At 38.7% G+C, this 17,226-nt stretch overlaps 2 protein-coding genes across 2 annotated transcripts in view; both read right to left on the bottom strand.

Moving 5' to 3' along the window:
• The window catches only part of FSIP1 (fibrous sheath interacting protein 1), a 66,728-nt gene extending 60,224 nt beyond the window's left edge, over positions 1–6,504 (bottom strand). Inside the window, exons 1-6 of the mRNA XM_058829721.1 lie at positions 6,402–6,504; positions 5,085–5,216; positions 4,536–4,722; positions 3,652–3,735; positions 2,141–2,313; positions 1,202–1,286 (exon numbers count right to left, since the gene is read on the bottom strand). Coding sequence (XP_058685704.1) covers positions 1,202–1,286; positions 2,141–2,313; positions 3,652–3,735; positions 4,536–4,722; positions 5,085–5,120 — 565 coding nt within the window. The 5' untranslated portion in view covers positions 5,121–5,216; positions 6,402–6,504. The remainder of the gene's footprint in view (positions 1–1,201; positions 1,287–2,140; positions 2,314–3,651; positions 3,736–4,535; positions 4,723–5,084; positions 5,217–6,401) is intronic.
• Positions 6,505–11,174: 4,670 nt separating this feature from the next.
• The window catches only part of GPR176 (G protein-coupled receptor 176), a 42,033-nt gene continuing 35,981 nt past the window's right edge, over positions 11,175–17,226 (bottom strand). The window contains exons 2-3 of the mRNA XM_058829407.1: positions 14,993–15,245; positions 11,175–14,106 (exon numbers count right to left, since the gene is read on the bottom strand). Of these exons, the coding sequence (XP_058685390.1) occupies positions 12,999–14,106; positions 14,993–15,245 (1,361 nt within the window). The 3' untranslated portion in view covers positions 11,175–12,998. The remainder of the gene's footprint in view (positions 14,107–14,992; positions 15,246–17,226) is intronic.

Genomic DNA, 17,226 nt, shown 5'->3' with positions numbered 1-17,226 from the left:
ATATAGCCTAAGGGCCTAAAGTTCAAATGCCTCTGCAGACACCATGTGGCAAGTCATCTAAAACATTGAATGAGAACAAAGCATCCAGGTTTTCACAGCTGGTGTCTGCCTGTGCATGAATTATTGGACTTCCAAGCGGCTTAGGTCAAGGGCATAGTCTAGAAAAACAGTGTTCAAGCATCCTAGTTGTTTCAGTTACTCAAAAAAAAAAAAAAAATCAATTTAAGTGTTCATATGTGTCAGCTGGAAATATAAGTTAGAGCAGTAAGTTGTAGTCTATACACTTAGCACTTACAGAAAAGGACTCATATTGCAAAGAACCATATCAATTACATGTGATTTTTACAATGAAAAAAACATACAATAAGCAGTAATAATGAAGTGTAATGGACTCAACTGAAGAAATTATTTTGTTAAACAGAGCATGGGGTAAGGAATTTAGGGCTGTTGAATTAACTCCTGATTTACATTTCTGCTGTGAGTGTGTCAGAAGGTGTTGTTGTGCCTGAAATATACTTAATAATAACTTCAGTTATTAATGATTTTGTACCCAAACTTGTGCTTGATTTCAGAGCTACATTAAAAGCTATAACAGCTCTCATATATAATTTACTTAATAAAGTTCTGTCAAATTCAAGTTCTGAAAAGCAAAACATATGAAATGTATTCCATTTCAGTATCAACCAGGGCAACCAGCAAGACATTTGTTTAATTAAATAAATATGTAAGACCTGAAAAGTAAGGCACTAGCATGTTACAGAAAAGATAAAGATCAAGCTGGAGGAAAACTATAAATCTAAACTATGCACTTTTGTCAGTGCAGTACAACAGAAACCACAGGATGCACATGATATCTACAGGAGTTACTTTTTAAATAAAGGAGTTAGCAGTCATATAGTCTTCCTTGTTATTTTAATATATCCTGACATCTACTGGAGGCTGTCTAAACATCACCCATATCAAATTGTTTTCTTCCCTTAGTAACCCGAACTTTAGCATAGAAATAAAAGCAGGTTACATTGTAAATAGTAAGTTTTGTAGAAATATTTTAACTACACACTGCTACTATTATTATGCATGTACTTCCAACAATCAAACCAAGATTTTTGCTCAGGAATAACCATTCAAACTTCAAATCCTTATTCTCTCCCCAGAAAGAAAAAAGATAGGATGTACCACAATTCTGTTTCTCTTTACTTACCAGCTGTATCACGCCATGATGAGAACAAAGCTAAAAACTGGTTTGTGTTTTCCACCTCCTCGTGGCTTCCTATGGTTCTGATAGACTATTCAAAAGAAATAAACTGTGTATGTATAGATACATGCATGTATTTGAAGTAAATTTTTCAAGTTAAATACATTGTCTGCTTCTCAGATCTAATGAACTTCAGACCCTATTAAAAATTACTCTTCTTAGTTTATTTTCTTCTTGAGGATATCTGAATATCTCCTGAAGTTATGACAGAAGTATGGTGAAACTTTAAAGCCTCTGTTATATATTGTCTTTTATGTGGAGACCCACTTCACCAGACAAAGAAGTTTTGTAACGTCTATGTGGCTCCAAATCCAAATCCAATGAAATTATGAAATGCAGTCAAACTAATCATGTTTTTTAGCAACTCACCTTCCTATTCCTGTAAAACAGAGGAAATGCTAACTTGTTTCAAGGCATTTAACTGCTAGAGACCAAGACAGAGATAAGGTAAAGGAATCTGTGCTGCAGCATTCTTATGCCTTCTTCAGGTAGCATCCCTAATTTCTTCAACAACAGACAGCAGTGAAATAGCTGGGCATAAGAAGGATCCCACTTGAGCAAAATAAATGCCTTTCAGCTTGGCTTCACAGACGTTACCTCTTGACACACCTTCCCTGCAAGGAAGGGAATTCAAGCTAGTAAACTACACCCAGGCAGCTGCATATTTGGCAATTCATCTTACCAGTTTTTAAGGACCATGTTCTTCTTTCCTTGCCCAGCCAATATGTATTAAAAACTATCCATTCTTACTTTTTAAGATCTATTTCTTAATTTTAGTTAGCCAACTGTGGGGTATTTAATAATAAGGCTTCTGTGAAATACGATGATTCTGTAAGACAGTACTCTAAGATATATCAATCACAAAATAAGCAGAACACTTCTAACCTGAAGTTCTTCCCAGAGCATTGCCCTCATTTCTCTGCCTTGCTTTTTAACTACTTTTTCCTTAAAACGCTGTTCTTCAAGTATTGTGTCAAGTTTATTCATTTTCTTTATAGCTGCTTGAATCTGAGCATTTGTAACTGCATCTTCAGAATATTCCAAGTCAGAAGAGTCTGCTGGAGAATATATTTTAAATTAATGTTAGCTTGAAGCATGTCAAAAAAACAATCACTAAAAAGCAGTTCAAGTAATTTAATTCAACCCATCGAAAAGAGTACAGCATTCTCAAACATATGTTAATTTCTAAACCTGTTTGTAGCAGGGAAAAATAGGGAAGTCTTTGCAATGGAATGCTGAATCAAACTCTGAGCTGTAGCAGTTGGATATAGAGGTGTGGAAGAGGAAAAGTCAACTATTTTGGGCAAGCAATTTGATTCAAATTTATAAAGGAAGAGTGACAATATCTCCACAGTATCAGCAAAAATCATTGACTTTAAAAATATAAAATAATTTTTTCAGCCCAACTAGTAGAATACATTTTGAAATTAGTAATTCTGGGGTTAAGAGGGACTCTGTAATATCTCTGCCTTTAAATATTAGAGAAGTTTCAGTCTTGTATCTTAGCCAAATCAGATTCTGATACTGGTTCTAAAAACTTGAAAAATGGTGAAACATGATGGAAACTACCCTTACTTAATTAAAGTAGATTTCTATATTGTCTTCTTTTTTTTTCCTAAATATACAGATTATAATTATAACTTTTAGCTTTTTCCCTTCCTTTAGCATCCTTGTGCTCTGTCCTCATTTATGACTTCCATATTAAGAGTAGAAGAAACAGTTGTAGTACTATCCCTAATCCCACAGATTTACAAATTTTGGAGTCCTGCAACACTCTTTCATTTTCTAATCTTTGGAAGTCAAATGCTTTACATAGCCATTGATCCAAGCATTTACTGTGATGCATTGGTCTACTTCATGCCATAAAAAGATGAGGGATACAACAAGGGGACAGCTATAAAAATCTAAGTGAGCTACAGAGGACAGATGGACTCAAGGACAGATGGTAAAAAAAAGAGCACTTATTCCAACTGGCCTGAACTCAGCAGACTGATATAAACTTTAAACTACTGAGTGAAGCTTTAGGTTGAGTTCGATCCAATTTCTGTTCTGTAGATATTAATACCATGTTTGGTGACCAGCATTGCTGCACTGGATAGGATAACCACTGAATTCTGCCTTATTAGACTGATGGAATCTATGGAAAACTCAAATTCTATTATAGCATTTAAGAAAATTAATATCCATTAATAAAGCAATCTCTCAATAAATAATTCACCCAATACCTCTTGAATAGCACAATTCATATACACACAGTATTCTTTTCTAACTATATAATATACACACAAATACATGACCATTACAAACTGTCTTAGAAGCATTAATAAGAAAAGGAAAAGGTTCTCCTGCACTGTTCATTTTATACACCTGAAAGATAGTATCTGATTTTGCCTTACTTCGTTGTCCTGGGGAAGGTTCAAAGAATTTCAGCATCTGTGTTTCAGTGCTTTCATCTCCTGAGTCTGAATTAGAGCTACATCCTGAAAAACACAGGGAAAAGTCTTTCACAATAAACTATACACATTTTTGTCAATTAGGCATCACCACAGAGACCTTGCAGTGGATTAGTTTAAAAAATAGTTATGTACTAGTACACCAGAACTCATGCTAAAAACAGGAGCAGGAATCAAGGGACTTCTTTTGACCCCAATCCTGTCATGAAATCTTAACTAAATTTCAAGACAGTATCCAAACATCTGCTTCACTTACTGGCCTTTGCATCACTATTTGTAAACAGTCAGACACCCCAGAACATTAATCCATTACCTTTTATAGAATGACAGAAGAATGCAATGAAACACTTCTGCAAGTGCTTCAATTAAAGTTATATACTGCATACTTATATTTAAAGTATTTTAATAGTATTAATATTGTTCAGTTGTTAAATACTGTAACTTATAATCATAAATTCCAGGTTTTTGGACAGATGGACCATTATCTGAAACTATCTGAAAAGTTTGATAAAAACACCTTAATGAAAACGCTTTCTAACATGATTCCATGGAACACACGCTGAAGGATTCCTCTGATCTTTTAAGCCAGATCCCAGCTTATGAAGCCACAAGACATTTACTGTACTGTACTGACAGTAATAACACATTTCTTTCAAAGGTAGATTTCAAACAGTGAAGAGAAGTGAAGGTATGGATTTTGACATCTTCTTTTCCAGAAACTTGCCTATTTGTAACCTCTATTTCCTTCACCAGTAGAATTTTACCTGAAACATAAAAACTTGATATTTGGTCTAGTCACAACACAAGAAAATTTTAGTCATTCCCACCTGACAACTCATTGGGATTCCACAGACACTTCTGAAGAGATGTGGTCGTACTTGCCACTATTTGCTGATCTGTTCTTACTTCCTCGACTTCAGATTTATCTCTGTCATCACCTTTGTTTCCTGCTGGACAGCAATCTTCTAGACTGCCTCTCTGATAACCATCAGGCAAACTGTCAGGTGAATCAACCTATGAAATGAAATTATTGCCACCATGAAAACAGGGATGCTTTGGGTGAAGAAGATAACCACAATACCCACATGCTATCACAAAGGACAGCAACAATTCTGTACAATACTGCAGTGTACTTCTTAAATAAAAGAACCATTTCCAGGCCTAATACTAATACTAAGAAAGAGCTATCTTTCTGAGATTTCACATTGATTCTCAAGCTCATCGTTTCCCAGACTGTCAGATTTGGGATTGCCAGGCTAGAGTACATATGAAACTAAAAATTAAAAAAAAAAAAAAAAGCTCTTTAGCATTCTACTATGAAGAATATGAAGAATTAGGCATGGAGGTTTTAACCTGCTGGAGGAGAGAAACATTACCTTTTGCAAACATGGTTCTGGTGTTAATAACTCCATAGATGTAGATGTATTTAAAGATCTACAATTAGGTCTTGAGATAGATGCAGGCCTTGAAATTTTGTCCAAGCTCCCACTTGTAATATTCACTGTCACCTAAACTTGGGGAAAAAACAGCAAAAATAACATTTCAAATGAACAGTTTCATAATAAATCACTACAAGCCCTGCAATAGTTCAGATATAGATCATGTAAGTATCAAATGCTTTCTAGCAACTCCATGTTGCAAGGCTTTTCCAGTTTAGACATACTTGCCACTCAAGTATGTGTTTTTTAATATATATAAAAATATTTATATATATACATATATATATATATAAAGTCAACCAAATTATTCAAATGTGCTTACTATCAAAGACACTTTGAATGACCTACATCTTACAAGTAATCTCACAACAGGGGAATTATCATGGCTCTTCTTTTTTGTTTTGTTTTTCTTTTTTTTAGTCATTGGACTGACAAAGTTAGCACAAAAAAAGAATGAGGGTGTTTTAGACACATCCTGTACACAACTAAAACAGCAAAATGCTACTTATGTTCACATGGCAAGTTCCCAGATCTAAATGATCACATTCCCAACCTCAATTTTGAGTTTAAACCACAGAAATGCACGTTTCTCTGAAAAAAAAAAAAAAGTGTGAATTCCCAGGAATTAGACATCTCAGTGCATTATGACACGTGCTGGCGATTCTTAGAAGGCTCGAGTGAATACAAATCTTTATTTCAGTGTAAGGGAGGCATAGGGAAGTATAAGGAAGGGAGGAAAGCAGGCAGGGAGGGAGGAAAGTAAGCAGGAAGGCAGAGAGGCAGGGAGGGAGTGAGGGAGGAAAGCAGGCAGAAAGGCAGAAAGGAAGGCAGGCAGGGAGTGAGGAGAGCAGGCTGAAAGACAGGCAGGGAGGCAGGAACGAAGGCAGAGAGGCAGGGAGGCAGGAAGACATGGAGGAAAGCAGGCAGGAAGGCAGAAAAGAAGGCAGGCAGGCAGACAAGCAGGCAGGAAGGCAGGGCAGAAAGCAGAGAAGGAAGGCAGGGAGGAAGGCAGGCAGGCAGGAAGGAAAGCAGGAAGGCAGGGGGAGAGGCAGGGAGGAAAGCAGGAAGGGAGGGGGACAGGCAGACAGTGAGGAAGGCAAGAAGGCACTGAGGAAGACAGGAGGACAGGCAGGTAGGCAGGCAGGGAGGAAGGCAGGGAGGCACAGAAGAAGGCAGGGAGGACAGAGAAAGGCAGGAAGGCAGGGAGGCACAGAAGAAGGCAAGGGGACAGGCAGGCAGGAGCCCCGTCCTTACCGCGGGAGGGCAGCAGCAGCTGGCGCCGCCGCCGTTGCCCTGACGACCGGGCCGGCGAGGTCTCGCGATAGCTGCGGGCTGTCCCGGCCCGTTCCCGGGGATCCGGACCGGACCGAGCTCTCCCTGCGATAGCTGCGGGCTGTCCCGGCCCGTTCCCGGGGATCCGGACCGGACCGAGCTCTCCCTGCGATAGCTGCGGGCTGTCCCAGCCCGTTCCCGGGGATCCGGACCGGCCCGAGCTGTCCGTGCAGCTCTGCGCTCTCCGTCCCGCTAGAGGAGATGCCTGGAGGGCGCCGCTTCCTCCGAGCCGCCCCGTGCCGCACCCGTTCGAACAACGGGAAGGAAAAGTTACTGTGCTGCCCCTTCCCAACAGTGCCTGTGCCGTGAATTCTTGGTGCCCTCGGCTGGCTCCTGCAGTAACTGGGTCGTGCTCGCACACAAAGGTAGTTGAAAGACTTTTAAATAAGCCCGTTAAAACTTAAAATTATTGCTGTGGTCATTGTTTTTACGTGAATACTCACTGTTAATAAGGGATTCATTAATAAGGGGAGCGCGATTGCCTTCGTAATTCCATCCCTTTTTATCTTCCCTGCATTAAAACAAAATGTGAGGACTAATTCCCATGGCCCGAATAACTTTTACAAAACGACGAAGAATTCCGGGCTCCTACTGCTTCCTTTGATATCCATGCGTGTTAAAATCAGGTTTTCATCGGCAGTAAAAATTCACAACAGCATTTCCTGAAGAAACAAAGCGCATCTCGTTCAAATTAAGATTTTGATAGACAAATTTTTGTGCCAAAATAAATCTTACTTGGCTAGTGGTATTGTGTGTTGCGGTCTGCAGTAGAGTTTTTAGCGATGCTTACAGAAGGTGGCGTTTTACTGCCACACGTGCCCCTAAGAGAACAACTTCTCCTGGTATTTTAGTGCAGTAACGATGCAATGTGGTTCACAGTTAAGAACTGACGACAAACAAGAGAACATGCACTAGTGAACCCTGTGTGGTTTTGCCTCCTCCCTAAGCATGCTGAGCTCCGGTACGTTAAAATTTTAACATGTCTACTGATGGCTAATGCAATAGCAAAGTGGTGTTTTGGACCCTGTGGTGCTTTCCAGACGGTGCCGATGATGATGACTTGAAGCAAAAAATACAAGAATGCATGTTTACATCTGCAAGCTGAATATGTATGGCCAGTAATGACAGTGAGAAAGCAGCAGAATGGACAATATAGTTCCAAACTACCTAAACTAAAATATGGGGTTTCTAGGAATTACATTAGCTATGCATAATGAGGTATGGCAAGCAGCTAGGTGTAACTGCCCCAATTTTAATTTTTTTTTTCTACAGTACAATGCATATGCTTAACAGCTGAGAGTTTGATTTGTTACTACCTTTCCTTTTACAGACTGCCTACAAGCTCACAAGAGCCTTTGAAAAGAGACTATCCAGCTCTGCATCTGGTTATAAATGGACATGAAACTCCTTTGAAATTCTTTGAAACTTCTTACTGCTGCTCGTCCACATAGAGCCAGTGAAGGTTTCCAATGAGGCCATCACACCTGAGACTGAGTAATAATGGCTTAGCAGGGGTATCTCAAACCACAGTTGATCTTACCATCTGCTATGTGTCCTGGAAGACCCAGTGATGAAGAGGTTCATAGAGTTCATCTCAAATCCTGTAAATCAGGTCATAAAAGTCTTCCTCTCCAATAAGGACTAAACTTTTTTAATAACGTTAAATCTTACATAATCTCAAATATTGGTATAGGTGGCAGGTGTACTTAGGCTTGAACTAGAAAAGCAGAATGAAGGGTGTGCTTTCTTTTTTTGCCTTTCCAGGAACAGGTCAATTTTGTTCCAAAATAAACTAGACCGTTCTTTGAAGTATGACAATTAAAAAAAAAAAAGGCTGGAATGGAGAAAACTCTTTGTGTCTAAGAAGTAGACAGCAGGAAAAGCACTCCAAGATGTGCTTTTCATCCTAAAAGATAGATTATGACATGATGAAATCACATTTAGACAAGCTGTCCTGATACTCAGAACACAGTTGTCATAGTAACAGAATTTATTTATCCTTTTCTTCCTGATCCAATCAAAAAGAAATACAAACAACAGGGGACATACAGGGAAATTGTTCCCAATTACTACTGCTTACCTTCACACTCCTCTTCTGAAAAGCCTTTTAATACGCAAATAGGTAGCCAAAACTCCTTTCTGTCATTGTCTCATACATGTTGGAGTAAAAAAATTAAGGTTTTTTTTAATGCTCATTAGTTATTTACCTTTGATTATTTTTTTTATATCTTTCTGTGTACTCACCTGAAGTACCTCTTATTAACCATAGGCGATATTTCCTAAGGCAGACTGTAGCAGTTCCAGTACTCAGGTTAGGACAAGCACAGCTCATATTTGCTATATTAGTTCCTTTACAGATTAGGGCAATAAATGGACTCTTTTCTTGCAAAGGACAAGTGATTATGTATTAGTATTTTGGTGAGGATGAGTTCTGCAGTGTGTTCCATCAGCAACAGTGATACAGCACAGTAACCTGTCAGCTGAGGGAGACAGACCAAACTACAATGCTAAGTCCAGAGTCAATGGTAAAACTTCCACTGTTTATTAAAGCCAGCTATTAATCCTCTGACTTATATTGGAAAAGCTCCTGTGTTGACAAAACTGCCTTCCATGTTGCCACAGCTTCTGCTGCAGGACAAGAGCAGCATGTGGGAAGCAGGAGCTCAAGATGGACTGTGCTGTGCTGAAATCTCTCAGTGCTGTGGGGTGCAGTGTTGAGAGTTTGCTACCAAACAGCTGCAAGGCAACACAAAAAAAGTTTGATCTTGCAAGTGTCTCAGGACCTTCTGTGGCTTAGGAAGGGATCCAGGCAAAATGTAGAGGGTTTAGTTTTACAGAAATGGAGGCCAAGAAGTTCTAATACTGCTTAGTCAAGTAAGTGTGCACAAAGGAATTTTGGGAGTAAATCACCATCCCAGTGCACTATGCTTAGCCATAGGGAACCTCAGGATGCAAAACTGCTGCTGGAGAAAACCTGTTTGCATTAACAAATGTTAATCTCATTTGGTATTTCTTGTGCTTCCTTTTAAAAATAGTCCACTTTCTCCTTACAGGCAAGAGCAAAATACGTTTTTTTAAGTACTCCACCAACATAGCATTTAGTACTGAGGGACAGTTTTGGTTTTTCATTTCATTCAGGTTTGGGGTTTTTTTTTTCATTTTTACATAATGTTTGTTTTAATTTAACAATATTTCTAAAGGATATCTGTTGTGGTTTCAATAAACTGACATTGTCCTTGTAGTCTTTTCATAATTTTTAAACTATTTCCTCCTTTGTTTAATGTGAGCTCTATTTTCCTCCCTTAAGTACAAGAAAAATGTGTTCTAACTTTCCTGCCTCCATGTTTATTCTCCATTAGTAAGATTTAGCCTTTAAATCCATTTGCACTTGCCGAATTACCCCAGGCTTTTTCTTCTTAAACTCCCACGGCTTTGCTTTGTATTTCACTTTTGTTCTTCAATAATGTAGAAAGAAACAATTATCTTACCGACACCTATGGTGTTAAAAACAACCACAAACAAAGAAAAAGACCAAAAAAAACCCCCATAAATCACTTCTGTGTAACTTTAATGTGATGTTATAACAGGACTTGATTTTTTTTTCCATGTTGGACATGGAAAACATTTTTTCCAGGTGAATTTGAAAAAATCCAAGAGACAGCACTAATGACTCAAAGCTAATACTGTCTTAAACAGAGTTAAAAATGAAACAAGTTAAATATTTCATCTTGCATAGAGTTTTCTGAATTACTCCTTTCTGATGGCAATTCTAGCATAGAAACTGGTTTGTGAACTTTACACAGATTAAACAGGTTGGTTTCTACACAGGTTGGGTTTTTTTTCTATAAAAAGATGCACTTTTGTGATTTTTTTCCACATGGATAAATTGCTCAAGGATGGACTAAAAACATGCTGAAGTAATTCTTGAGGTATGGAAAACCACTGTAGTAAGTTTCTTGTTGAAGGATTTCAATGTCTTTGGATATAATCTGCTAAAAAAAATACAATTAAGTGTTTACATGTATTCTTTTTGAAAAAAATAGGTATTTTTGTCTCAATGGTAAAAACCCATCACATACCCCTCGCTTTCCAGATATAACACAAAATTATATACAATTTAATTCTTAATTTCATCATTGCTGTTTCATTCAACATGGGAGTTGAAAAGGACAAAACCAAGTTTACTTTCTCCAAAGGAGTTCAGATCTGAGTAAACATTTATCCACATTCAGTAATCACAGAGATTTTGAACAGTACCTATATGCAGGCAGGACATGAATGTTAAACTTAGCCAAAATTCATAAGGAAACTACAACTCCTACTTTGATTTTTAGGTTTTCAATATTTCCACAATGGCACCTGTTCTTTCACCAATTTTGGAAAAACAAACACTCCATTAAATTACTTTTTATTGGCACTTAAAAAAAAATTGCATGCTATAGTACTTCTCCACCTCTCCCACAGAAGGAACAATTTTTTCTGGAATCTTTCTTCTTTCTGATTTCAGGCAAGCTATGTCTATCTTCTCATCTCTGTATCTAAGGGCAGCCCAGGCTCACACCACCCATCTGGACCCCTTGAAGACTCTTCCTCACTCCCAAGCTGAGAAGCTCTTGAACTAGCAAGAAATTAAATGCACTGAAACTGAACAGGAAATGGAGAAAAACGTTTTTTACACACTAATTTATACACTGTTCTTTAAATACACTTTTATTAAAACATTTGCTTTTAATGACTTGTAGAAATCCACAACCTTTGAGCCATTAGAAGCTGGTGACTTGCTTCAAAGAGGTAAAAGGAAGAAAAGGTACATTCTGCTTTGGCAGATTTTTTTTTCCCACTTTTAAAATTAACTGGTTGAATTCAGTAAGTTATTGTGAACTTGTCAAGATTCTTCACTTTGTCCCTTTTAAAGAATGCTTTAAAGAAAACTACTTTCATAAACAGATAGTAATCACAGATAAAGGTTCAGCATGCAGCGAAGGGCTGAAGTACAGGGAAACCACAAGGAGCAAACAGGTGTTACGAGATTGTGCTTTTAAGAAACTACCCACAGAGACAACAGTGAGTGCAGATGAAAGACTACTTGAAACTAAACAAGAACTAAAATGCCACGGCTACAGTAGTTTTAGGTCACCTAACAGACAGATACAATTTAAAGTTCACATTCAGTATAAATGAGACAATATGCCTGTGATTTTGCAGGGAGGCAAGCTGCAGCACAATGCCTGAACTCTCACAGAAAGCCTGCTGAGCTGATACCAGGGTTGGCACAACTGACTCACTCAGGAATTAGGCACCAGATTTTAAAGTCTTGTGTTCATACATTGGGTGGTCTGCTGTGCAAGACGAGTGGAGCAGGAGGGTTGGTATCTGTGTCTGTGAAGATAGAAGGAAAGCTTCTCTACCACTGGCAATATTGAGCAACAGCATTAATTAAACTTTGCCTATTGACATCTATTGCCAGCTTCTTCACCCGACAGTTCAGTTGTCACTGAAACACTTAGAATCCCTCCCTGTGAGTCTCTGTGTGAGAGTGAGAGGCAGATTCAGAAACTGAGACTGTCACACTCAGAGAAAGGCCACTAGCATTTCACACCCATTTCTTTCATTTGCTAGCTTTCCCATAACAGAACAGCAGAGTGCACCAGCAGCTAAGTTTATTTAAAGGTTTACCCCTTAGTTACTTAATACATACATGACACTTTAAGGACTTTTGTGTATGCCCTTTATCACAGGATTCTTAACACATACATATTTATTGGAGTCAGGATTTGTCTTGCATGGTCTCCAATCCAGTTTTTACTTAAAACTACAGGAATATATGTAGAATATTTATAAAAAGAGGTTTTTCTCAGGTTTAACACGCATTATGATTTAGGGATTCTTGGCTTTTTCAATGTTTTAAGCCAAAAAACAGTGGTGTAGGATTTAAACTATTTTAGATGTTAGGCAGATGCTTGGTAACTAATTTGTGCAAGAAAGTTTTAACTGTGATCAAATAAATGTGCATAACAAAACAAATGCACCTAATAGTCCATCCAACTTCATTAGTGAAATGTGCAGAATCTTGCTGTGTCTATCTGCGGGAGAATAGGACTTATCAAGCTGCATGTCTTCTGCTCTCTACAGCCTTTCCTCTTAAGTTACTTTGATGCCCAGTCCATTTTAATACAATATAACATGTCCCAGAAAACCAACTGCCACATTTCCATAATTCAGCCATAAAAAGAGTTCCCAAATTCATATGCACTTCTGAAAGTTAATAAGGTATCATTGTAAGGATTTCAGAGATCAAACTACAAATTTCCATATATAATTTGATATATTTTCATTAAGTATTTCATATTAATAAGGAACATTTGTATGTATGTTTTTCTTTTGTTTGTTCATTTAACTTATATTTGGCAAAAAAAAAAACCCATCAGGCCATAACAAACTTCAACATAATAATGATCCATGGGATCAAACATGTAATAGAAAGTGACCTTCCTCTGTCACTTAAAGCTCCTGCTCTTACTAAGAATCCACCTTGGGAAAGATACTGACTTTATTGTTTCTGCTGGCTTTTCTTTCTGTTTTACACTTAGGCTGTTTTGTCTGGATTAGCTCTTCAGGGGTATTCCCCAAAGGAGGCAGGAGCCGCTTCTTATTGTTTCGGTTTTCTGAGAGCCACTGTGGAGGCAGCTCAAAGGGTCCAAAACCAAACTGCATGGCATACTTGTCATTTACTGTATCAGCTTCTGTGAGCACAGCTGGGGCCACCTGAGCTGCAGAGTCTGCAATCGTCTGTGGTATAAACCTGTGAACCGAAGTCTGTCCTAGCGCTAAACCGGTGGCAGGAATTTCTTTCCGTTGAAAGTCACCAGAGCCAATGGATTTGGTCTCATTCTCCTCATCTTCCGTGGGCTTGAAGATTTGTTGTTGCCCAATATGAAACATCTCCAGAAGCTGGCTTCCTGAATGGACACTGGGCTCCAGGTTATCGTCTGCAATACCACCAGAGCTGACAATGTTTCTCCTGCTAAACCTTTGGTGCAGCTGTACTACTGTCCCCACTAAGCACTTCCGTACTGATTTATTAACAGTCAAAAATAACAAAGGGTTGGCCAGCAAAGAGACCTTGGGCAACCAAATAGCGGTGAGGAGCAAGAAGACTGAAATATCTGAAATATTGAGAATGGTGCGGTAAATCACCAAAGTCACATAGGGGACGCTGCAGAAGATAAATATCATAACCATAGAAAGCAGCATGATGTGGAGCTCAGCTTCTCGCTGGGAGGCATATGGGATAGAAACTGTATTTTGAGGGGTCCTTAATGCAGCTATGATGACTTTTCTCTTCTGGCTGGCACTCAGCGCTCTGCGAATAAGAATCATAAAGAGAAATACCACAGCCACTGGTACAATCACAGTGGTGATATTATAGATGACAACATATATCAGGTGGCCAAGGGAGTAACTCCAAGATTCAGAGCAAGTGGACATGGCATAAATATCAGACACATTGGTCACAGCAAATACGGGAATGCTGGCCACTATTGCATGGGCCCAGATATAGATAACCAGGTCTCGGGATTTTGCATCAGATATTTTTCTTTCCAGAGGGTATAAAACAGAGTAGTATCTGTCAAAAAAAAAAAAAAAGAAAGTTATTTTCACGTGCATACTGCTTATGAGAAACCTCTCAGGAGCCATCTGAGCATAACATTCCAAATCCCTAACTGGGTTGCCAACTGACTACCTCTTTATGAAAGAAAAACAAAACAAAAAAACAACCCCCCCCCACACCCCCAAGGTCTGCCTTTGCAGGTCTGTCTATAGAAAAAACCTGAATATTTAAATGTCAAGATCACATTTCTGGTGGTGAAAATTTCTTTCAATACATCATTTTGGCTGATACATATGATTATTATTTTTAAGATTTCACCATTTACTTACTTGTAAACTAGACAACACATTGCACTCAAAATTTCAAAACATATGATGGAGACATGTGACATTCAAAGACCAGACTCATAGTTTTTAAAAGTTGCTTTATAACAGACTTTTTCTGGGTATTTGGAAAAAGCTGTTGGTCACAGATTACATGTATCCATCTATTGGAAGTACAATGGTGTTTTGCTTTGCACAAGCTGTGGTTGGCAAACCCTGAGCAAAAGTGTTGCTGAACACTGAACACTTTGTGTGCATGTAAAAAAAAAAAAACTGCATCTCTGACACGCACTTCAAATTTCAGACACTGATTGTTTGCTTACTACTGGAGTACTGCTGAGGACTTTTAAGCTCACAGAGTTTTCGTGACAGACCAGACTTTTCACATTTATCATTATATGTGATAGGAGTTTGTGCTTTTTCTGAGGCAGATCACAAGTTTTCATGGAGAAGGGTAAATGATATGCTGTTCCATTGGCAACATTGGTGTGCATTACAGATAGTGATACGACATTTATCAAGACAAAGGGAGAAAGAAGAAAGAAAAATCCAGGATCATAGCAAATTTTCCCCATTACCTGTCAAGAGCAATGGCTGGAAAACTAAGGATGGTCACTGAGCAGAAGACTTTGTGCAGAAACTTGGCAATTCTGCAGAAGAGCATCGTATAGATCCACCAGCAGCAGTGTGGACTGGCACTAAGAGCAATGTCAAAAGGCACACAGACCAGGCTGGCACAGATCCCCGAGCAGGCCAAATTCTTAATGAACCGGTTGGTTACCGATTTAAGTAGCGACGTTCTACAAGTTGACCACAGCACCATGATGTTACCTGCAAGTAAAGACAAGAAGCATAAAAAAAAGAAAACAAACAGACAAATAACTAACCCCAGGCCCCAGTAACAATTAATCTTAACAGATTTGAATGTTCCCTAATACTGCAAATGAAAATAATTGTTTGGAATTTTCCAGGTATCACTGATTTGGATCATTATGCTGCTCAAATTAGGAAGCCTGTAAGGGCTAGTGGCTTTATAAATCAGAAGGCTGAAAACAATTACACCCCAACTATCCCCTCCCAGGGGTATGAATGAACTAGGGGATTTCAGAGGCAAATGCCTAAGAAAATTATCCAAACCATATTTTTAGATACCTATGTTGATTCCTGTATTAAATGGTCCATCCTGAGTATTCAAATACAGAAATTGGCTAAAGTGTTCACATAATATTTATATATATTAATATTTAATAAATAGTACAGAATTCTTTTTTAGAGATAAAAATACACTAAGTAAATACAGATACAATTAAAATATAAATGTAAGTATGTAGTTTAATCTGTTTGTAAGTGGATCACAGCAGCTTGCTTTTTTTTTTTCACTGACCACTTCAATGGCACAGACAGGCCTGTGTAAAGCCACATCCAGAAGAAAACTACCTTTCCCCCTCCCCCAGGACATTCTCTAAGTACATAGTAACAAAACAAATGGGACAAGCAGAAGAGAAAAAAAAAAAATACTTGATGCATGTAACTTGACAGAAATACACACAGAACGCAACCTGCTGATTCGGATATTCAAGATCTACATTCGTTTCAAATAGGGTGGATGGGCAGCAGTGAAACAGAAGTACAGGAAAAAAAGCCCAGGATTAGCTATGGCAGTATTTTTCCCTTATCACTGCATTCCATCCAAGTCTCAGAAAGAAATATCGTATGACAGACACATCACAAGTTCTCCATCACAAATTTCCCTATGATTCTATCTTACACAGCGACAGTGCAAGAGTAAATTAAGTGATCTGATCTTACAGCATGGGCCCCTTCTAATGCATATCAAAATACCATAAAACTCACAGAATTTTCTCTCTCCTTTAAAAATCTGTCTCTAGAATGATCACAGAATGACAGGTAGTTTGGGTTGGAAGGGACCTTGAAAGATCATCCTGTTGCAACCCCCCTCCTATGGGCAGAGACAATTTCCACTAGAGCAGGTTGCTCAAAGTCCCATTTAACCTGGCCTTGAACACATCAGGGATGGGGCATCCACAATGTCTTTGGGCAACTTGTTCCAGTGCCTCACCACCCTCACAATAAGTAATTTATTGCTAATATCTCATTTAAACCTGCCCTCTTTCAGCTTAAAGCCATTTCCCCTTGTCCTATCACTACATGCCCTTGTAAAAAATCCTTTTCTAACCAGCTCTCTTGTAGCCCCCCTGAAGTACTGGAAGGCTGCAGTAAGGTCTCCCTGGAGCCTTTTCTTCTCCAGGCTTAACAACCCCAACTTCTTTAGCCTGCCTAGATCAAATGCTTCAGCCCTCTAATCTGTGGAGGCAAAGGATCTCTGCGAGCACAGCTGATTGGGGCACACTCATGTAACATCACCTAACAACATCGTGTAACCTAGTCCCAGCTTTCCAACCCTGACTTCACAGACATTCTTTTTCTCCTTTATTTGATTTCTCCCAAAGCTGTACTGTGCAGTACCACCAGATCAGTCAAAGCACAGCTACCAGCATACAAATACTGCTCGACAAGACAACTGCATTTATTCTCTGCAGCTGGACAGCATGCAAATTAGAGTTTAGTTTTCCACCTCCAAGCAAAGTTAAACTGCTATTATTGCAGACCATATCAATAGCCACTTTGTGGATACTCTATATTGTTGACACTTACCAGAAGTTCTTTTGAGTTGAAGTGCAATTATTTATGTGGCAGATTTGTTAGCGTTTTTGTAGGTGTCCTGGGGTGACTTTATGATACTGGCATCCCCAATCGTCTGGTTTATGTTATATATTAAGTTCTGCGCCTT

Source organism: Poecile atricapillus, chromosome 1 (genome assembly GCF_030490865.1).
Source record: "Poecile atricapillus isolate bPoeAtr1 chromosome 1, bPoeAtr1.hap1, whole genome shotgun sequence".
Classification (NCBI taxonomy): domain Eukaryota; kingdom Metazoa; phylum Chordata; class Aves; order Passeriformes; family Paridae; genus Poecile; species Poecile atricapillus.
Note: the sequence above shows the minus strand (reverse complement) of the source record. Positions and strands in the feature narration are given on the sequence as shown.